General features: G+C 38.2%; 1 protein-coding gene and 1 long non-coding RNA gene across 2 annotated transcripts in view; one reads left to right on the top strand and one right to left on the bottom strand.

Moving 5' to 3' along the window:
- Window positions 1-23412, bottom strand: part of LOC128778629 (uncharacterized) — a 54760-nt gene that overhangs the window by 24673 nt on the left and 6675 nt on the right. The window lies entirely within an intron of this gene.
- Window positions 517-20303, top strand: DNAJC25 (DnaJ heat shock protein family (Hsp40) member C25). Its single transcript, XM_019454206.2, has 4 exons — window positions 517-925; window positions 13644-13796; window positions 16093-16563; window positions 19082-20303. Exons 1-4 carry the CDS (start codon window positions 593-595, stop codon window positions 19202-19204), a joined length of 1080 nt encoding a protein of 359 aa, XP_019309751.2. The 5' UTR covers window positions 517-592; the 3' UTR covers window positions 19205-20303.

Genomic DNA, 23412 nt, shown 5'->3' on the forward strand with positions numbered 1-23412 from the left:
TTACTTGGCAAACACTTATCTTGTCCAAAATGTTACCAGTGTGGAGGCTGAGAAACACTTTAAGGGTCCCCAGCAGGCAGAGAGTGACTAGAATCTCTAAGTTCATCTTCCTTTGGGAAAGACAGCACGGGACTAGTGAAAGGAAGGCGTCTGGGGCTCGGGACTCGCTTTAAAACCCTGTGCACACATCTTCATGGCGATAACCAGACGGTAAGAGAGCCAGACTACCAACTGACGCAGCTGAAGTAAGGCTGTAGAAAAGATCGCGTGTGAAGGGTACCGTGGACATTACGTAAAGCGCTCTGCACACACTGGTTACGTGCGACACTGAGACATCCTTTAAGTCTAACAACAAATCCTCCAGCAGCTGAGGCTAGGAAAGCAGACAGCTGCATACCGGAAGCGGCCCGGCGGATGAGGCGTCCGTCTCCCGTAGCAACGGTCGCGAAACGAGTGCTTGTCGCAGCAGTGCCCAGTGCGCCTGCGCGGAGGCGGTGCCTGCTGATGTGGAGTTAGGTCGGGGAGGCGGAGCCCGGCGCACGGCGGTGTGCGGCAGAGGTGCTGGGGTGGTGGAGCAGCGGCCGAGGCCGGGATGGCGGCTCCGCTCGCTCCGCGCCGGGGAGCCGGGGCTGCCGGCCGGCGCTGGTTGGTGCTGCTACCGCCCCTGCTGCTGGTGCTAATGCTGGTGCGGCCCGCGGGGGCCCTGGTGGAGGGGCTCTACTGCGGCACGCGCGACTGCTACGAGGTGCTGGGCGTGAGCCGCACGGCAGGCAAGGCGGAGATAGCGCGGGCCTACCGCCAGCTGGCCCGGCGCTACCACCCCGACCGCTACCGGCCTGAGCCTGGCGATGAGGGCCCGGGACTGACGCCGCAGAGCGCCGAAGAGGCCTTCCTGTTGGTGGCGACCGCCTACGAGACTCTTAAGGTGAGGTCTGGGGGACCAGATGGGTTGCGAAGACTCCTGGCCTGCGGAGCAGGGTTCTCGGTGACCCCGACTCCGGGCGCGGCCACCGCCACGACTCCTATCTAGGATGTTCGCGATTTCCTACGTGGCCCGCGAAAGAACCCATACGGCTCATTGACAAAGATGGGAGCCCCCTCGGGCCTTGGGGGACAGCCCTCTCCTTTTTTGTTACAGTTTTGCAAAGCTTTGGGCATCTAAGGATTTAGTGAAAGCGCTTTAAAAACGTGTAGCTCACACTTGTAAAGCAAGGTAGTTGTTATTACCAGGATCTGTGATAGAACACAGGAAAGGTCTCCAATATTGAATGACTGTGATGGCGCCAATTTGACATGACAGAAACTTGATTTCTGGGCATGGTATTAAATGTGCCATTTAGCGTGGGTTTACGGATCTAGAAAAACAAAACAATGAACAAGCAGTCAGAAGACCGGATATTTGACTCTTGGCTCCTACACCCCAAGTATGACCTTGGATAGTGACTCAATATGTCACAGTAGCTGTTTCTTCATATGCAAAATTAAAGCCGTGATACCTCCTCAGAGGGTTATTAGGAGGATTGAATAAGTGTGAGAAATCCACTGTATAGGACCTGTAAATAGGTGCTTAATGACTTGGGATTCAAGACTCTGAGAATTTTTGACAGGAAAAGTTTGTGAATATGTGTGTAGTCATTTGACAAAGGCTTTATGGAGTCCTTTGGGGATGGGGAGATTTAGCCTGATCCTGTTCTCTTCTCCTACTGCAAAAATCAAACCATATAAGGAATCACAAGTGTAACTCCTATTGGATGGAAGTGTAACTGCTTCAAGGGCCCCATCATGCAAATGTACCAGCAATTTACAGCAATTGTAAGGTACTTCTTTCCAGCCTTAAAAAAAAAAAAAAAAAAAAAAATATATATATATATATATATATATGTATGTATATATATTTATATATGTATATATGTATTTATATGTATATATATATATATTTTTTTTTTAATTTGAGAGGAAGATCACGAGTGTGTTTGCGGTGGGTGGGGGTGGGGTAGAGGGGGAGAGAGAGAGAAAGAATCTCAAGCAGGCTCCACACACACTCAGCTCTGAGCTGCCCTGCAACCCTGTGATCATGACCTGAGCCAAAATCAAGAGTGGAGTGATCAACTGACTGAGTCACCCAGGCGCCCCTCTCCTTTTTTTTTTTTTTTTTTTGGAGTCAAAGTTTTCCATGTTGCTATGTTGTCTGCTTTTAATGACTACTTTGGGTATACTGTAATTTAACCATGGATTATTTTTATAGATTAGCTTCCCAGAGCTGAAAATACTGAAACAAGGAGTTAAAGGCTTTTCATTCATGCTTTCCAGAGCAGTTTATATAATATGGAGTCATATTAATGAGTGTGTGGAGTTTGCTGAATTATGACTAGCATTGTTGAGATTGTAATTCTTACTGGCAATTAACTGAAGAATGAGTGGGGCATGGGGAAAGTGCAGATACCAGAGGGTTTAGTTGCTTATTATTTAGGATATAGAGTGATTGAGGAAAGACTTCCCAAAAATGGGAAAGAACTTCTCCATCCAGGACAACCCAGCATCTAAAGCCCCAATCTGTGTTTTTCTGCAGTGAGGAAATCTAGTGGTCCAGACAAACAGGCAGAAGGACCTGGTGGCATATAAGGAAGCACTGGAGGGATGGAGGACTTCCAGAAGAGAGGGCAGCAGAAACACTGGCAGCTGTTGCCTTCTGCTGGGGTTGGAGATGGTTTGGCATGAGAGTGGTGAGCATGTTAGTAAACGAGAACCAAGAATGAGAGATGGTAGATAAATTCTTGCTGGGAGGAACCCCAAGATTCTTAACTATTCTTGCCATTTTCTTGAAGACACGTATTTGGAAGCTGATTTGGCAGATCTGCATTGGTTGCCTCTAAAAGTTTTTACCCCTAAAGTTTAGGGTTGATTGGTTGGCTAATGAAAGCTCAATGAAATAATTTGTGCACTTTTTGGCAGCTAAAAACTGGTATGTCTGGAGAAAGTAACACGTAATTTTTTTTCAAGTTTATTTATTTATTTAGAGAGAAAGAGCAGGTTGGGGAGAGGTGGAGAGAAAGAGGGAGAGAGAGAATCCCAAGCAGGCTCCCGCACTGTCAGTGTGGAACCTGACATGGGGCTGGAACTCATGAACCATGAGATTGTGACCTGAGCCGAAATCAAGAGTTGGACGCTTAACTGACTGAGTGACCCAGGCACCCCAAAAGTAACACTTTTAATCTTGATTCCAACAAGAGGTTTGCAGTACTACAAATGTCTCCAAACAGGAAACAATTGGAGTTGTGCTGATGGAGGAGGGAGTGAGAGAATGTGCAGTAGTTTCCCCAGCCCCACTCAGAGTTACTGTCAGAGGAAAGGGATGTCTAGGGATGGTTTGGACCCTGAAAATCAGACCTAGCTCAGCTCTATGAAAACAGTTTTACAGTTATAGAGATGGACTTCTAAGTGGAACACTTCCAGAAACCTTTCTTTTTCAAACTTCATTACAGATTCCCTCTCCTGGAATAAAGAAAAGGACTTTGATTTGCTGTATGTGGAAGTTATTAAAAACAAACAGGGTGGTCAGGTTTTATTTCTGTCATAATGAAAAACTGTGAGTAAGCGGCCAGAGAATTCATTTCTGGGTAATGCAAAGATCTAGTGAACTGGGGTCATCCAATTTGGATAGCTTCAGCCTTCAAATTATCCCTTTGAGGCAATGGGGATGTAACTACTACTTGAGTTATATCTGCAGGCTGGAGTCAGGGCTTGTGAGGGATAAGAGGTTCACATGGCCTTTGCTAAGAGCAGATCAGATAGAATAGTGGGAGGAGTTGGTAGGTTCCAGTGGCTCTGGAATAAGGAGATGCAGAAGCCTATCTAGAATTCCACATATCATCTCATGGAGGTAGCAGATGCCTACCTGGGACCACTTCTGTTCTGTTTGCTAGTTTTGGTATGCGCTGTATCTTTCTCCATAAAGAATAACAGTAAACCCTGTGAGAGGTGTACTTATGTACAAAGCCAGCCAGAAAGAGGGAGGGACTTGGGAAGACTGTGTCCTCCTTCATAGCCATGTGCAGTTATTCCTGACATATGGAAGAAGTTGATTTTATATTTGCTTTGTAAAATGCACAGGTAGATTCCATCTTGAAACAGTGTATCTAAAAGAAATTTTTCCTTTCTTGAAATCTGAAATGATTACTTATAAATTCATTGGAGCTAGGAGTCTTTTTTCTTCCCCCATAATTTTTTGATAACCTTTTGATTTCTCTTATTATTAGTCTGTTCAAGTCTCTTAATATTTTTAATATATGTGATATAAGAAGCTATATTATATCTTCATTATAAGCTTATAGTGGTTTTCCATCAAAACTTGTAATAACCAAGGATCTCTGAATGTTGATAATAAAATATATCACCAAAATGGGAACTTATATTTGTGAATTCTTGTGGATTTATGACTGAAGTTGTCTTGGTCAAATAAATACCTCTTTGAGAGAGAGAGGCTTTTTAAGATGGTGGTTGCTAAAAAAATAAGTACACTAACAGGATTTAAATACAGTTGGTAAGACAGGAGATATCACACTTGGTCATTGTTATTTTAGCAACAGATTCTACCTGTGCACAGAGATACTGAGGAAAACCAGAAAAAGAAGGATGGGTAATTGTGGATGGCGAAGGCACTGGTCAGATGCTTTCATCAAGTCATGCTTAGTTCACATTTTCAAATAACTTAAAAATGCAGTTCTCAGCAGGACTTCAAACCATTATGATTTTACACACTGTGTTATATTTGCTTCATCATATAAGCAAAGTTAAGACAATGAAATAGTATTTAGTGTATTCGACTACTGGGATTCAGGGAATTTGTGGACTTTGGAAGTTAAGTAAATGGACTCTCACTTGCTGTGTCAACATTGAATCTTTTTATGTGGATATAGCACTTATCACACTGCACTGTAAATATGGAGTAGCCCTCCTTTCTTCACTAAACCATCTCCTTGCCTTTTTGTATGTATATCCATGGAACCTAGCCCAGTGTCTGGCACATCAGATAATGAATGTTTGTTAAATGAAAACTCATATTTGGAGATAGATTCGGATTGAATAGAAATTGAAAGTGGATTTCTGACATTGTGACATTGTTATGTGAAGCCTACTTTGGTATTTTACCCTAAATTAACTGTAGTTTTCAAGAGTGGTATAGATAAAGTAGGTTGGATGGCTATGAATGAAAAGTTCCCGCATGAGAGAAAATGCACATCTATTTCTAAGGATAAATTCTGTTTTTTTTGAGTGAAAACATTAACCCTTTTTGAATATAGATAACAATTAGATGAAGTAGATGGAATACGGAAGGCATAGAAGTAAGCAGATGAGGGAACAGGTGGAAAGAATGCACTTAGAAAATGGGAAAATAGAATTTGACACCATTTTGCAAAATCACAAAAGAACAGAAAAGATCTTGGCAGTATTGCCAAAAGATCTTGGCATGAAGGTTATCTGATAAGGTAGGGGATCTGTAGTGAGAGCCTTTTACTACTTTAGCCTTGTCTTGGCAGGGAAGTCACAAGAACACTTTAGTTTTCTATCAGTCTAATTGGTGTAGCAGAGCTTTAGCACTTATGAAGAATTGGGCATAAGGGGTGGATTCTGAACACCCTACCCTTTTATGTGACTGTTTATTGTTCTTCCTTAGTTTATTCTCTTACTCAGTCCTTTCTGTAACTGGTACTGAGGGAGGCGCTGAGGGAGGAGACAGTAACAATGAAGAAGGCACAGTTCTTGCCTTTAATCTTTTAACATAACAAGGAGACAGGTACTTATTGTGTGGTTATTATTTATTTAAGTTATATAATAAAAAATGTGTAGGTTATATTGCAGCACTGAGAGGACACAATTATTTCTTCTTTGGGGATTGGAGAAGAATGTACTCTTTGATCTGGATCTAGAACAGTCACCAACAGTTGACAGTGAAGGGATATCTTTGGTAGACGGAAAACCTGATCAACAAAAACATGGAGTCATGAGTATGGAAGACTCATTCCAGGAATGAGATCTAGTTTGGTAAGGTATTATAATAGTATTTTCTCCACCAATGATCACTTTTATTATATTTCTCTGAAGTACTCTTTGTTTTGAGGAACAATTAACTGCACTTCTTAGAATTATTGTTTTTCTTTCCTAGCATCTATCCAGATTAATCAATCATTCATAATAATTGGGTATTCATAAAAATAATAAAAAACATGTATATTTTGAATACAGTTGTGATGCTGATAAACAGCCAACTTAATTAAGCTTGATGGCAGATAGTTTTCATTTTACATGTCAACTCTGATTGGTTATGACTCCCTGAAACACTTGTAAAGGTTTTGAGATCTTGTCTGGGTTTAGTGAGAAGGAAGGAGGACATGTTCGATAGTGATTTCTCCCATGGGCCCAGAAGAAGGGTGTGGTACCTTATGCACCACACACACGATTTCTGCTGTGAGTCCATAAGTGTTTATTTTTTACTGATCCCTTAATTTCAACTGTTATTCCCTACTTATGGCCAAGACTGACTATATACCAGATATATTTAATTTTAGTTCTGTTACTACCTGACACATGATGTTATCAACACCCAATCAGAGCTTTTGATTAACACAAAAACTACTGAGTTGATAGAATTCTGGCCAGAAACTGAGCACTTGAGATTTTAATTTAGCCTGTGCAGATTTATCATGGGTAAAAAGAACATTTTGAGATATTCACAGCACAGAGACCCTTATTGCATTTTTCACAGATTTTAGAGGATCTACTACTTTTAGGTTAGAAGCCTGTCAGGCATATGGTAGGGAGATGTTTCAGGAGACTGGAACATAGTTTGGGATCAGATGATGAACAACCCTTTATTCCATGTTCAGGAATTCGAACTTTATGTATCGAATAGTTACCAGAGGTTTTAAAGAGGAGAAATAACACAACCTGATGTTTCTCTCAGGAAGAAAATTCTGAGAATATTGAGAATGGGTTAGGGAAGACGGGGAGGTTTTTGACTGAATTCATTTCCACCATTTTCTGGAATTTTGTCATTCTTCTTTGGTAACTTGAAAATCTCTTAGTTGGTTCATTTCACATTCCTTTCACTTAATTTTGCTTCTTTCAAAGCTACTGTCACATCTTTCTTCTTTTTTCACTGTTGGCTATCTTTACTTCCTCATCTCCTTTTCCTTCCAGCTGCCGTAGACTGACGTGTATCAGCACACATACTGGAATTGTTCTTCAGGTGAACAGTGGTGCTCTAGGTGTCAGATCTGAGAGCTGCTCTTCCTTTCTCCCTCCTGGTGTGATCTGTGGCATTTGATGTTGCTGATCATATAGTTCTTTAAGCTGTTCTCCCTAAACACCCTCAGTGTTATTCTCACCCTTTTCACCTGTCTTTCTAGTCATTTCTTTTCAGTCTTTATAATCTTTTCTTCTGCCAGCACCTTAAGCATTGCTTTTCCTTAGAGTTCTATCCTTTGGGTACTCTTTTTTCTTTTTGTTTTCTAATCTATTCCTGGTGAAACTCAACTACATCTGTGACAACTCTAAAATCTGTGTTCTCTAGGTTCATATTTTCAGTTGTGTCTCATTTTGTAGCATAGTTACCCAAAATTAAACATTTGAGAAGTCAATCTTGTTATGTTTGTTAAAGCATACGTTTTAAAAGAGGATGTAATTATGACTCATATAAACACAAAATGAACATTGTCAGATTTTATTTAATTAATTAATGAAGGAACCACTAAGATATTGAAATCAGTTCAAAAGAGAAAAATTGCCACACATTCACGAACAGGGAACACTAAAGTGCCTGTAAAACTGGCCAGTATGACAAGGCAATAGTCAGTTGTATTCCATTGGACACAATTTATCTTTCTGTGAAGAAGAATTATCTGCATTACTTCCAGTTTTCTACATGTTACTTCTGTCCCTATAAAGGTGCAACCCTCCTTCAGGAATAGATAATCCCAGGAGGCTCCAAGAATTGAAAAGATTCCAGTAATTTTTTTCTTCCTTTTTCGGAATCTTCCACTATTTTCTCTAGCATCTTCTCTAAACTTGATATCCTGTTCTTTTTTTTTTTTTTTTTAAGCTTATTTATTTTGAGAGAGAGCAAGAGTGCATGAGTAGGAGAGGGGCAGAGAGAGAGGGAAAAAATCCCAAGCAGGCTCTGCACCATCAGCATGGAGCCCCATATGGGGCTCGAACTCTTGAACCATGAGATCACGACCTGAGCTGAAATCAAGAGTCTAATGCTTAACGGACTGAGCCAGCCAGGCACCCTCATTCCATTCTGCACAATATTGTCAGAGTTAGCTTTCGAAAATAAACACTTCTACTTAGTGGTATTGTTCTCATGCTTTAAAACATTTTGTTTTTGAATAGCACAGATGATACTACTCTAGCACTTCAGCATGGCATACAAGGTCCTCTCCATGGTTCTTATCCAAATCTGTCTTCCTGGGCACATTTACTATACTTTCTTCCTAAATTTCCCTACTGTGCAACCTTCGCTGAATCCATTAAATTCATTGATGCTTCTGTACTTCAACACTTGATGTTACCTGTGGCTGGAACAGATTTTACACTGTACTTGCTTTTCAAGATCCAGTACTTACTTCTTCTCTGCTGTGGTTTCTGTTACCAGTGGTCTCAGGCAGAGTTAGTCTTTTCTTCCTTAGCACATCAAATTGCATTTTTCTTGCTAGATTGTTCTAAATGGAAGAGTTCTTGAGACCAGGACGTTATCTTATTTGTCTTTTTATCCTCCTTTGAATTGAGCACAGGCTTAATGCCCGTGTAATTATGCCCCTGATTTGGAAATAACCAAGGTTTTTAAAAGCTCAGGTTACCAAGTAGATGGTGATACTATACTATTAACTGACACGGAGGGACAGATTTGCATGTTTGTTTTGAGATAGTTATGTTACATTTAGGAAATGCTTAGGAGATATTTGAAAACAGGAGGACACAGGAAAAGCAAATCCGAGTATCACTAGTATGTAGGTGATACTGCAAATCGTGGAAGTTGTTGAGGTCACATGTGGAAAGAAGAGAAGACATGGGAAGACAGTGGCATAGTGACTGGGGTCAGGAAGCAGGGAGAGAAATGAAACTGACAGCAGTGAATTTCCTTCCTCTGTAGTAGGATGTAATGGCCTGGATAAAAATGTAGGAACAGATGTTATTTTTTTTAAAGGATCATTTGTGTGTGTGTATTTCTTTTAAAATGGGATTAATATATATTCTTAAGAATGAACAAAAATATTACTATGTTTTTTTAATATACTATTGATTCCTGGCCTTTAACATCCAACCTAAAATGGTTTCTACTATCTGTGTAACAGAAAAATTTTAATGTATAAGTGGCTGCAATACAAATTATTGCAATTTATGTATATTGAGACCAAACAATTCATTATTTCTTCAAGGGCAAGAACATAATATATTTTTGCCTCTGGGGAGGTGGGCGGGGGGAATGATCATTTTCATAAGAGAAGGAAGGATTCAGTGCTTTCTTTGCTTGTGGGTTTCCTCTTGTTCACTTTTGATCTAGATATTGGTGGTTCTGTTCCAGTCCTCCTGCATATGCCCAAGAGGATTGGGAGTGGAGTGGACACCAGCAGAAGCACCATTTTTTCCTGTAGAGATTAGAAACAAGGAGCTTATTGCCCTGCTGGTCAAGGCTCAGGACAGAGAGGAGGAAGAAACAAGTATAAAGGTTTTGGTTTTGGAAAGAAGTTGGAATCTCCTGACCCTGGGACCTTAAGATCCACAAAATTGCTGAAAGAAAAAATACTACCTTATTGAAAGGTAAGACATTAAACTGTTTTAAGGTTTAAGCTGTTTTAGCCACAGTAGCATATTTTCATAAGCTATGAAATCAAGCAGTCATTTCTGCTAAGCCCAAGTTTTTGTGAAATAATCACCGGCCTTCCTGGTGAGATGAAGACCTGTGTATAGTGAGGGAGAGCCTTTACAAAATTTTACTCATTTTTTAAATGACACTTACTGAATGCCAGGCACTATGGTAGGCCTTGGATATACAGAGATTAATGTGTCACCCTACCTATCTTCCAGAAGTTCTCACTCAAGCAAAAGAAAAAACGAATGATTACAATGTGATAAGTGCTATAATAAATAGGTCACATATGTAATAAGAGTGTCCTAAAGGATTAATAGGAGCTCATGAGGTTGGAAGAAAGGGATGGCCATTTGAGGTAGAAAGAATTATATGTTCAAAGACATAGGTATGAAAGGGCATGCTGTACTGGAAGAACACACCAAATTTCAGAAATTACTATCTGATGTTTGCTATGGGCAAAAGAGGGCAAGTGATGAGATGTTGCTAGGTAAGAGTGCACTAGTTATGGGGGCCTTGTTGCATGTCAAGAAATTTTAACTTACTAGCCACAGGGAATCACTGGAGATTGAGGACTGAGTTCCAGGATGGTGGGAGAAAAAATAAATATAATGGTTTTAAAATATGTATGTACCTGTAGCTTTCAATTGGGTCTCAGCCTCTTGTCTTTTCTTTTTTGCTAGTATTCCAGGTATCCTTGCTAGTATTCCTGGTATCGTTGGTAACCTAGTATTCTTACTAGGTTGATTCTAAACTTTGTAGGCTACTAGAGAGTAGAATTTTGACTTAGACTGTTGAAAACTAACTCTCCAATTTGTGCCAACCTTGAATACCTTCCAAGGTATATTATGCATACCTCAGCCTAAGATAATTTTCTTCAATCTGGAGAGAAAGCTATAAACCTAAGAGTAAAGATTCTGGCTGATTAAATCCTATAACAAGGAGGTGGCCAACCTTTCTTGTCTTTAATCGTGACAAAAACGGGGTCATAAATTTATGGTGACCCCAAAGAAAAGAAAACCATCCCGTGAAGTCAGACTTGATCCTGAAACCTTTTGCAGGAATTAATTTGAGGCCTCATTAGAGGGCTCTGAATAGACTTCACAGGCTCTGGTTGCAGCAGAGAGGCCAGACACAAGGTTCAGATTTTGGAGTGGCTGGTTGCTGGAACATTAGTTGACCATCCTATTAGAAGAGCTCAGGACTCAATGAAGTAAGTCACAAATTTAGGGACCAGTGAGAAGATGGTGACCGTGGTAGAAGATCTGGGTGAAATGTTTGAATAGGGATATCTGCATTCTATGGATTGTGACCTTCACTAAGAGAACAAAGACGAGAGGATAACTGTTGGACCTATGACATTCACATAGCAGATTTCAGTCACACTCAAAGACAGTGCTGTATACTTTAACCAGGAGGAGTACAGTCAGGCTGGGCAAAGGGCTCTGTGTAGATAATGATGCTGGCTGGAGTTCTTTAGGAATCTGATCAGTGTGGCAGTTAGTTTCAAAACTACTACATGTAATCAAGTTGGAGCAAGAAGAATTGTGTTTGAAGAAACACATTTCAAAAGGCATCTACCAAGATTGGGAGGCTGAATGAAAAGTCAAAGATTTCAGGCCAAAAGCAGAACATTTCTATAAAATTAGTCCAAAAAGCAAAAACTAGAGGGAGAATGGAAAAATTCTTAAAAGATGCCTTAAAGTACTCAAAATGAGATACATCAAGATATGTGGGTTTTAGTCTTCAGAGCTATCTGTATGACCTAAAAAGTTTTGCCCTTTTTAGGTTAGAAGCTATAAAATATAATGCCTTATAGAAAGAATAATGGATTGACAGTTGAGGCATGTGCCAATTGCCACAAGAAAATCTTTTTTTTTTAACAGAAAAGAACATTCAAAGAGTGAATTTGAAAATAAAAACAGCCTGAACTCAGCCCTCTCTAAATAACAGACAGTTCTCATACTGGGCCTCCAAATAGTGTGGTAGAGTAGACTTTAAATATATTTAAATTTCATTATACTAGATACTAGTTTATTTGGTTTCAGATTCTAGTCAGAGGTAAAAAATAGTTTGAACGTACTGAATCTAAGAGAATTGTCACTGAGAATGTGCTCAAATACACAATTCTTATTAGAAAACATATAATGATTTTAATGGGTACAGAGGAGATATTGCCATTAGCAAACTCATTTCAAATCTCAGAAACTGCATGTTGGAAGGGTCAGGAGGTCCTGAATAGACCCCAGAGCCTTCATCTGTGGTAAAGCACTAGGTATGGATTTTGAAATGCCTTTAGTTAAGAATTTACAATTTTATGAATATTAAATAATTCATGCTAGAAAGACAGCCTCTAGGTTAAATAAGATGGTTAATTTTCATAATGGTTTCTGTTGTACTCCCTCCCTTACAGAGAGTAAAGAATTTGTTGTGGTTTTATTCTTTAACACTCTTTGGACATAAGACAAAATAGGGGGCACTTGGCTAGCTCAGTTGGTAGAGCAAGCGACTTTTGATCTCTGGTCATGAGTTTGAGCCCCACATTGGGGGAAGAGTTTACTCTAATTTTTTTTTTAATGTTTATTTTTGAGAGAGAGACAGAGCATGAGAAGGGGAGGGGCAGAGAGAGAGGGAGACACAGAATTCGAAGCAGGCTCCAGGCTCTGAGCTGTCAGCACAGAGCCTGACGTGGGGCTCAAACCCACCAACCGTGAAATCATGACCTGAAGTCGGATGCTTAATCGACTGAGCCACCCAGGCACCGTGAGTTTACTTTAAAAAAAAAGAAAGACAAAATAGGTTTCCTGTGTGATAAAGAAGCAAATCATAACCCTGTGTAGAGTTCTTCAACCTATGTAGCTCAGTAAGAGATTGGCATTTATCTCTATTTGAAATTGATTAAAATTAGAGGTTTTAAGAAATGTTTTATTTGTGAACATTCAGAGCAGCATTTCAGAATGCTGTGATTTTTTTTTCAACGTGTTTGTGTAATTAAGAAAGATCTATATGTTACCTTATTTATGAACTGGGCTGTGATAATATAATAGTAAAATACTCTGTATTTGTAACATGTTTTTTATAATGTTGTATCACTTGATGTTTGAAATAACCCTGTAAAATTAGAAGGGTAGATATTATCTCTGTTTTACAGATGAGGAAGAGTGAGGCTCAGAGAGGCTAAAGATTTCACTTGAAGTCACAAAGTTAAACTTTTTACCATTATACTGCATCAGTGTTTCTTGGAGATGAGCATAATTCAGTTTTATAAGGCACAGACTGGCTTTGTCTGCTTTTTGTTGTCTTAATCATTGCTTTCAACAGAAAACTTTCTATACAAGGCTGGAAAATGATGGCGAATATCTATAATGGAGATAAACATTTGTTCCTATGAATAATTATTGAAAGTAGGTATCAACATGTTCTGAAGTTAAAAGAATGTGACAACATCCTTATTAGCACCATAACGCTGCCTAAAACATCATGGTTAATTGCTATTAAAATGTTTTTATTTTTTCAGGAGGACTAACAACACTTACAGATTTGGAGAGATTACTTTTATTATGCTTTATACCTAATATTAAAGTTCTAGAAACAAATTTATGTGTGCCTTTGAAGAGTGGTGGGAAATTTTTCATTTTGATAGTTTCAGTCCTTTTATTCAGATTAATCTTACATGATTATAAAATTCTGTTTGACTTAACAGATTATCTGTTTGACTTAACTAAGTCCATTTAATGAAATGTCCTATGAAATTGAGTATCTTGTTATTTTACAGGATGAAGAAACACGAAAAGATTATGACTACATGCTGGATCACCCAGAAGAGTACTATAGCCATTACTATCATTACTACAGCAGGCGCTTAGCCCCCAAAGTGGATGTTAGAGTTGTGCTTTTGGTCAGTGTATGTGCTATTTCAGTGTTTCAGGTTGGTATTAATGGAGGTGCATGTCTTCGTGTATGTGTTTGAGTGCACATTGCCTGGTACTGGGCATTAAAACTGAATTAGAAGTACCTTTTTTTTTTTTTTTAATGTTTATTTGTGAGAGAGAGAGAGCAAGCGAGCAGGGGATGGACAGAGAGAGAGGGAGACACAGAATCCAAAGCAGGCTCCAGGCTCTGAGCTGTCAGCACAGAGCCGGACGCGGGGCTCAAACTCATGAACCGCAAGATCGTGACCTGAGCCAAAGTCAAACAGTCAACTGACTAAGCCATCCAGGCGCCCCTAGAAGTACCTTCTTATAAAGTTTATACTTATAAATTCTTATAAAATTTTACTTGCAGTTGAGACTAATTTTTTTAGACTAGAAAAATAATTCATTTGTTCAACCAATCGATAACATTGGAATCATTGTAAATGGGAAATCCAAGAAATTAATGATGAATGTCATTATTTAACTATAAAAAACTCAACAATAGATCTTTTTCTCATTGTTCCATTTAGAGTATTTCCCCCAACAGCCAGAGTGAATGTTAACCTGATCATATCATTATTTTTGTAGGACTTTTCAATGATTTCTCATTAAATTTAGGGAAAACCTGAACTTTTTCTTTATTTTTTAAAAAATATTTATTTATTTTTGAGAGAGCAGGAGACAGAGAATCGCAAGCAGGCTCCACACTGTCAGCAGAGAGCCCAACATGGGGCTCGAACCCAGGAACTGTGAGATCATGACCTGGGTTGAAATCCAGAGTCAGACCCTTAACCAGCTGAGCCACCCAGGTGCCCCCAAACCTGAACTTCTTAATGTGAACTAGTAAGTCTTGGTGGCTATCCACAAAATGCCAGAAGTGCTTGCCATTACTATAACAACCAAAAATGTCCCACACATTTCCACTGCCTGCTAAGGGCACTCTTGCTTAGGCTGAAAACTACTGAAACAGATTAAAAGAGCTGTAGTAACTTTTCATGTTCTTCTAAATGTCACAAAAATTTAACTTCAGCTTTAAGTGAGTTTTTCCTACTATTCTTAAACTAACCACACCTGTTATGTTCTCTAGAAGAAAAGAACATGTCAAATGATTAGAATGAAGCAATTTGCTAGTCTGAAAACTGCTGTTCCAGCTTAATTCCCAGAAATGAGAATCACTTTGTATGACAGATAGAAATACTGTTGAAAACTAACGTGTATTTTAAATGTATCCGCTTTTGCAGAAGTATTTTCCCTTCAAAGGGGAAAGCAGGGATAATTTTACCTTTGTGTTTTAGATAATGTGATATCCTAGTAACATTTCTTTTCCTTAGTCCTAATAGATTGCTACTATAATATTTCAAGATATTATCGGTGTAACTGCAATATTCATTCAGTAAAACAGCAAATGAAATGTGTGGAATAGTGAGGAGTAGGGCTTTTTCTGACAATTAACAAAACACTTTGTATATATTTACGAAATAAGTTAGATGTTTTACAGTCACAGTCCATGTGTGTGTGTGTGTGCGTGCGTGCGTGTGCGCTTAATGTTTATTTAGTTTTGAGAGAAAGAGAGAGAGATCATGACCTGAGCCGAAGTCAGATGCTCAACCAACTGAACTACCCAGGTGTCCCAGATGTTTTCCAGTCAAATACAAGCTCAAACATATTTGAATCTTTTACTTCAGAATATAATGAGCATTGCTGTGATATGTCTAGATGGCTTAGGAAAGAGATGGGAATGAATATAGTTGCCTGAGTCTATATCCTGTGATCTCTTTTTTAAACAAGTTCCTTACTGGCTAGTTTTGCCAGTTAACTCGTCCTCCAGAATGTAGATCACAGTCTCACAGTCTTAAAAAGAGAGAGAGAGAGAGAATTTTTTAATAGTGATCTAGGGAAAGTCATTTCATAAAGATGTGAAATGAAAGGTATGGTGTGATTCCATGGATTTATCTTCTGATCTTGGTTATCTCCTGTCTGAATTAATGGCTTTTTGGCCCAGCTCAGGGCTTACTTGATTTATCTAGCCTGAGATCCCATGTACATGTGGGTGTTATTCAATTTTATCTTTTACTTACAGAGAAAGATGATTGTGGTCCCGATTTTTTTTTTTTTTTAATTAAGTTAAGCTCTATGCCAAGCTCATGACCCCGAGATCAAGAGTTGCATGCTCTACAGACTAAGCCAGCCAGGCAGGCACCCCTTGAGATCCCTATTTTTAATCAGAATGGCTTTGGAGGGGGGGAAGGTGTTCACCAAGATGCATTTTGGTAGTAAAAATGACCCATTTTTCTTTGTTAAATATTCCAGTTTTTCAGCTGGTGGAACAGCTACGACAAGGCAATCAGCTACCTAGCCACAGTGCCCAAATACCGTATCCAAGCCATGGAGATTGCCAAGCAGCAGGGGTTGCTTGGAAAAGCCAAAGAGAAGGGCAGAAACAAAAAGTCCAAAGAGGAAATTCGAGACAAGGAGGAGAGCATCATAAAAAACATTATAAAAAGTAAAATAGATATAAAGGGAGGCTATCAGAAGCCACAGATATGGGATCTTCTCCTGTTTCAGATTCTCTTAGCACCTTTTCACCTGTGCTCATATATAGTCTGGTATTGCCGGTGGATCTATAACTTTAACATCAAAGGCAAAGAATATGGGGAAGAAGAAAGACTATATATCATACGTAAATCCATGAAGATGTCAAAGTCTCAGTTTGATAGTCTAGAAGATCATCAGAAAGAAACTTTTCTTAAACGGGAGCTCTGGATAAAAGAGAATTATGAGGTGAGTACTCTCTGCTGGGATTTTAGTGTTATCTTACTTTTGAAGTTAAAATTTGGTGTATGAGAACGGATCACAGAAATGCACTCCAATTTCTGAAATCCAAGATTTAAATAATAAATAAAGATCCAGTTTTTATTGGAAGTGTGACTATATTTGGTAGTGGGACAATGGGTTTTTAACCTGTAATTTGTCTTAAAAGATGAACTTCAAATACTTTAATTGACTCATGCTGAAAATCTTAAGAAGGGTCTAATTTGTTGTGTTAAACTGCAGTGGGATAATATTTATGTTTGCAAGGGTGTCACAACAACTTTCTGTTAATTGCTCTAATTAAAATTTGTTCTTCCCCAAATTTTCTTTCAGTCATGTAAACTTAGCCAGAGATTAAAAAAAAAAACAAAACAGAGAAGGAATAAGAGATGGAAATTTTGTTGAAATAACTTCATTTCAAAATAAATGAGCACAGAATCTTCTGTATAATAAATATATTATGAAAAGTTAACTTTTATTTTTAAAAAAATGCCTCTAAATTTTGGGCAGTTTAATAAATGCTATATAATTGTCATCTATACTAGTTACCTTGAAGTGAGCAGCTGCTTAGCTAAAGTCCTAGAGGAACTAGTAATCTCATCATAATGATATTATATTAGGTTTGGGGTAAAATTAATTGATGTTATTAAATATAAGAATAAAGCACAGTGATGGGGTGCCTGGCTGGCTCAGTTGGTAGAACATGTAACTTTACTTATTACTTATTTACTTATTTATCTTCTTATTTATTTATTTATTTATTTATTTATTTATTTATTTATGAGAGTAAGCGAGCACGAAAGAGGGAGGGCAGCAAGAGGGAGAGAGAGAATCCCAAGCATGCCTGCACTGTCAGTGCAGAGCCTGCCATGGGGCTTGAACTCACAAACTGAGATCATGACCTGAGCCAAAGTTAAGCCAAAGACGCTTAAGTGACTGAGCCATCCAGGCACTGCAGTGGAGCATGTGGCTCTTTTTCTTCCTATTTTTTTAAAATGTTTATTTTTGAGAGACAGAGCACAAGTGGGGGAGGGCACAGAGAGAGGGAGGCACAGTCAGCACAGAGCCTGACATGGAGCTAGAACCCACGAACCACGAGATCATGACCTGGGCGAAGTCTGAAGCTTAACTGACTGAGCCACCCCGGTGCCCCAGTGTGACTCTTGATCTCAGGGTTGTGAGTTTGAGTCCCACATTGGGTAGAGTTTACTTAAAACAAAACAAAAAAATAATACAGTGAGACCTTCTTAAGAAATCTGAAGTGTGTTTGGTTTTTTTTAGTTTCATAAACATTCCCTTTTTTTTTTAAGTTTATTTATTTATTTGAGAGAGAACATATGCTTACACACACGTGAGCGGAGGAGGGGCAGAGAGAGAGGGAGACAGAGGATCCAAAGCAGGCTTTGCGCTGACAGCAGAGAGCCCGATGCAGGGCTCGAACTCATGAACCATGAGACTGGGGCTTGAATTCATGAACCATGAGATGATGACCTGAACCAAAGTCAGATGCTCAACTGACTGAACCACCCAGGCACCCCAACATTCCTTTTTATAGGTGGTGTCCTAAATAGATTTTACTGAAGGTAGGGTTCCAGTCTGAATTATATTTAACTTACTATGAATTGCCAGAATGTTTTCGCAAGTAGATGTAGTTAGCCTGCTTGTAAATAACATAAAAATGGAAGGTAACATACTGTTTTGTTCCTGAATTATTTGAAAAGTTTTCTCTTTTAAGTAGGGTAAGCAGCCCAGTTTACAAAACTATATTTTCCATGGAGTACTATCCTGGGCTGAATTATCATATGTTAATTATATGAGGTGATCTTAGTCATTACCTCCTAAAACTTGGTAGTAAAATCATTTCTTTCTACAATTTGATGAAACTGGTTATGAAAACTTGTCCATTTAGCTTCAGCTGACATCCATGAAGATTTTCTTTGTTCTATACCTTTGTGGTTTATTTAGCCCTCTTTGGGAACCTTAGTAAAATATTTTGAAAAACCAAAACTTCTCTTCGAAGATAAAAGTAGATGTAAGTTCAATTTGGAGACAAGTGTATATAAAAGGTCATTTTTTTCCCTTCATTAGCATTAACAAATACTGAAAGTCATCAGTTAAATTTTCAGAGTATTGTATTAAAGTAATAGTGTGATTCTTTAATATTGGATATTAATTGTGGAGAGGAAATGTTTACACCCTTTCAACTCAGCTGATGTATGATTTCAGTAAGGAAACGAATGTATTCTCAGGTTACAGAAATCGGTGACAAAAATTACTAAGTTCTTGTACAAATTTTTTTAATTTAACCCTGAATGTTAAGGTGCTTAATTGCTTAGTATTTTTAGATGCATGGTCTTCAGAAGACTGTGTACATTCACAGGAAACTTTTACCTGAAGTTATATTTGAAAAATATTAATATGCTGTAAAAGTAATGACACATGTTTCCCTTTGGATAGTAAAGTCATTTAGAGTTATTTATACTTACAGGTTTATAAACAAGAACAAGAGGAAGAACTAAAGAAAAAATTGGCAAATGACCCTAGATGGAAGCGATACAGGAGATGGATGAAGAATGAAGGGCCTGGACGGTTAACGTTTGTGGATGACTGAGGATTGCTGGAATGCTACTGTGCCAAACCTTAATTGTGACATTATTTTCATAGCTGAATTATTTTAGAATTGTAAAAACTGCTCCTCAGCAGTACTTAAAATTCCTCAAATATCTGATTAAACAGAATAATGTAGAAATTTAAACTTTCCCTTAAAACTTTATATATAAGACATTTATGATTGTTCAATTTTTATAATCTATTTGTGGATTTTGTTAAATGATCTGACATGAAGATTTATTAGTTGCCATTTAAAATTTGTATCTTTAGTTAAAATATTTGACATGAAAATTTATTAGATACCATTTAAAATTTTTATGTGTTAAGTGTTTATTCTTTAAAAGTGTTTCCTTATTCTTTGTTCTAGTGCTACCTTTTTCTGCTTCCATGGCCTCTCATATTTTCACAAAACATAAAAAATTACAACAGCATTTAAATACACTGTGTCTTTAGACACGAACTTCTTCAGCAAAATGATTTCAACTGTCATGTCATCTTCATTACAGTCATTCTAGGATTGAAATATGTTCAAAATATCTCTCTAGGAGAGTCTTCTGCCAGAATGTGTTTATACTATTTTCCCCCTGTCGTACTATTCTTAATAAGATCAGAAACTCTCCAGGAGAGTGAATCTACCTTCATGTCCTTGTAGGATGATCTTGATTACAGTCATTATAGGACTAAAACTATTCTCAAACATTTTTCCAGAAGAGACCTTGTAAAAAGGTCTTTTGTACCACAGTATTGCTCCCCACACCCCTTCAGTTAAAGAAAAAAAAAGATGGAGCAGAAATAGTGTACTGAAAAGTTGTTCATGTATTATGAAGTCTTTGAGCCATGAAAAATCCAGTGTACATGAGTGTATTTACATGCATTTAAGCCAGAAAGAGGAGGTGCATGGCTGTGTGCTGTTCTTTCAAACAATGAAATATATATGTTTTATACATGTGGAAGTGAAAGCAATTCACACATAATTTGACTGAAGCAAGTATGATACTGCATCAGGGTATCGATACACAATCATGGTAGTGAATCAATACTCCTGTTAAAGGATGTATCTCAATGCTTCATATTAATAAAATGGTTGCAATACGTCACAAGTTTGTGGGTATGACATTTAATTTATGTGTGTGTATATATATATATATATATATATATATATATATATATATATATTTAAGTTTATTTGTTTTTGAGAGAGAGAGAGTGAGAGAGAGAAAGCATGAGCAAGGGGAAGGCAGAGAGAGAGGAGACAGAATCCCAAGCAGACTCTGCACTGTCCACGCAGAGCCCAACATGGGGGTTGATTGAACCCATGAAGTGTGAGATCATGATCTGAGCCGAAATCAACTGACTGAGCCACCCAGGTGCCCATGGTATGACATTTTAAATCAAAGATTAAGGTAACTGCTTTTGTATCATATAGTTTTAAAAGAATAGTGTAGATAATAGAGATGCAGAGTCTCTGTAGCAAAAGTAAACTAGTGCTTTCAGGAGCTCAGCCTAAATGTGACATATACAAAGAGGCAAGGAGGGAAGGGTTTTATCCTTGTCAGTCGTTTAACCTATGAGTGAGGGCCTCAGTTGCCTCATTAAATGGAAAATTGGGGGAGGAGCTTAACTAGCTATCAGTAGGATCCTTTTACAGTTCTAAAATTCTGAAATATTTATATTTTTGTAAACTTTAGATAAAAGTGTTCAGATAAAAGTGGTTCATACATGTATTCATTTTTAGGAGGGTGGAGAAATTACAGAGCTAAATTATAGGTAACTATGTTTCAAACCTCAAAAATGCCCAACCACAGATAAATGTCTTTCAGAGATGCTGAGGTTATCTGCAGTTAGCGACCTCCTGTCTTAGAATTCATTATTATATTTAACACACAATAGTGTTTATCATCTAAGAACAGAAATATGTGCCATAGGTTGTAGGGACCAAAAAGAAATATGTACTTAACCCTCTGTTAAAATTTCAAAGAAACATGTGGTATTCTAGGTACTTTTTACCTAGTACTAAGGAATAATAAAAGGACTGGAGGGGCGCCTGGGTGGCTCAGTCGGTTAAGTGTCCGACTTCAGCTCAGGTCACGATCTTGCGGTCTGCGAGTTCGAGCCCCGCGTCAGGCTCTGGGCTGATGGCTCAGAGCCTGGAGCCTGCTTCCGATTCTGTGTCTCCCTCTCTCTCTGCCCCTCCCCGGTTCATGCTGTGTCTCTGTCTGTCTCAAAAATAAATAAACGTTAAAAAAAAAAAAAAAAAGGACTGGAAATGTTAGCATTCATAAAGGTTGGCTAATACAAACTGTTGGATATTATTTTTTTTATTTTTATTTTTTAATGCTTATTTGTTTTTGAGAGAGAGAGAGACACCGTGTGAGTGGGGGAAGGGCAGAGAGGGAGACAGAATCTGAGACAGGCTCCAGGCTCCAGGCTCCGAGCTGTCAGCACAGAACCTGATGCAGGGCTTGAGCTCAAGAACTGTGAGAACCTGAGCCGAAGGGACGCTTAACTGTCTGACCCACCCAGGCGCCCCTGGATATTATTTTGCATACCTGCTAGACTGTTGTATTTTCCATGGCTTTCTAGAAAACTATTTCTGGAATTGCCCCCACCAGCCTGCTCACATGGTAAAAGTTTGGTTGCTCTTTTGGAATCAGGATCATTGCATGGGTGAAGATAAATGGACTCTCCTTAACAGAAGGACTGTGATTTTTCTCTTTTCCTCTCTCAACAAAAGAACTATGCTTCAAAATCCTAAAGTGAAGAAAGCCATTAGTTGTTTTACAAGAGTTATTCAAGTACTCTGGATATCTTTATTGTCTCCATACTCTGCCCACCCCCCACCAAAAAACCCACAAAAGCTTCTGAATTTTAAAACCATCTGGAGAAGAATCCTGGGTAGAGGATCCCACCTCAGTAGTTAGAAATTTTTCCTTATGCTTCATTTTAAGGCTATAACCATTCCTTTTTGATGGACGTTTACGTGTCTATAGTGCATAGCTATTCATTGCTATCACTTCATATACTTTTGAGGTCTGTGCTAAAATTATTCTTAGGATTATATTCATGTCAAATATCTTCATAACAGATTCCACTACTAACCCTTTCCTCAGTGGTCTTATTTCTTTATGAATTCTCCAAGTTCTACCAATCATAAGGTGCTGTTTCAGAGCACATCTGTTAGGTAGGTACCATGTGTATTATCTTAAAAACTATGATTGTTAGGTAGGATTTTTAAGTGTCACATGAAAAAATAGTTGAGAGAATTAACAAGTATTTTAGTACTATTGAGTTTATGTTTAGAAAATCATAATTCATTTACTTTGAGATTTTTTTTTTTTTCCCTTTTGGACAGTGCAGTAAACCTTTTAACACCCAAACCTTGGAGATATTTTGCTTGAGTGGAAGGAAGCCATTGCTAAGCTAAGCTAACATTCAAGTAAGTATTATGAACCAGTCTGCTGGCCCTAAACTGAAGGTTTTGTGGAAAGTAAAGAGAAATGGTTTTTATTAGACATTATTAAAATAGATATAGCTTTAAGACATTAAATTAGACATGATCTCTGTTCAGTTGTAATTGTACATTTGAGGGAGGTAAATATCAGTACTGACACAAACTAGTGTATGGATAAAGTGTATTTTATTTCCAAAATGTGATACTCTTCATATTTAAGTATGGGAAAGGCAAAATCTAGAACCTAATAACTAAATAAAATTTGTTAAATTATTTAACCTTTCTGGTTTCCTCATCTGTGAAATGAGGGGATCTTTTAGATAATTAGGATTTAAAATACTATAAGCCTGCAAATTCATACAGGTTTAGGGTCTGACATAGATTAGATTGCCTGCAATTGAGAAATGTTACGGGTATTTTAAAAAGGGTACATAATTAGTTGTAAACTTTTATCAGATTCTTAGGACTTAAAGGATTCAGAGTATCTTTGACAATTATGTATGGAATGGATCACATGGTCTTAAGTCAGTGACTTAGGGTTTTTTTTTACAGACTCCCCTTGGGTGTCATTAGGGGATAGAGAAACTCCCTCTCATTTGGCAGTTCTTTTATAACCTCAGGAAGAGTGAGCCAGATGCAGTAGCAGGGCTCAGGCTTTGTAGCTGGATAGACCAAGATTTGTTTTCTGGCTCTGCAACTGACCAGTAGCTTGACTTTGGGCAGGGTAAGCTCCCAACTTCATTTTCTTATTTTTAATA

The sequence above is a fragment of the Panthera pardus genome, unplaced genomic scaffold, assembly GCF_024362965.1.
Source record: "Panthera pardus isolate Hobbes unplaced genomic scaffold, ASM2436296v1 HiC_scaffold_20, whole genome shotgun sequence".
Classification (NCBI taxonomy): domain Eukaryota; kingdom Metazoa; phylum Chordata; class Mammalia; order Carnivora; family Felidae; genus Panthera; species Panthera pardus.

Bases quoted from the DNA above. Each gene is read 5' to 3' on its own strand.
- DNAJC25 (XM_019454206.2), top strand. From the start codon at position 593: ATGGCGGCTCCGCTCGCTCCGCGCCGGGGAGCCGGGGCTGCCGGCCGG. The intron at 926-13,643 runs GTGAGGTCTGGG...GTTATTTTACAG, and splicing joins CCGCCTACGAGACTCTTAAG to GATGAAGAAACACGAAAAGA. The intron at 13,797-16,092 runs GTTGGTATTAAT...TAAATATTCCAG, and splicing joins GTGCTATTTCAGTGTTTCAG to TTTTTCAGCTGGTGGAACAG.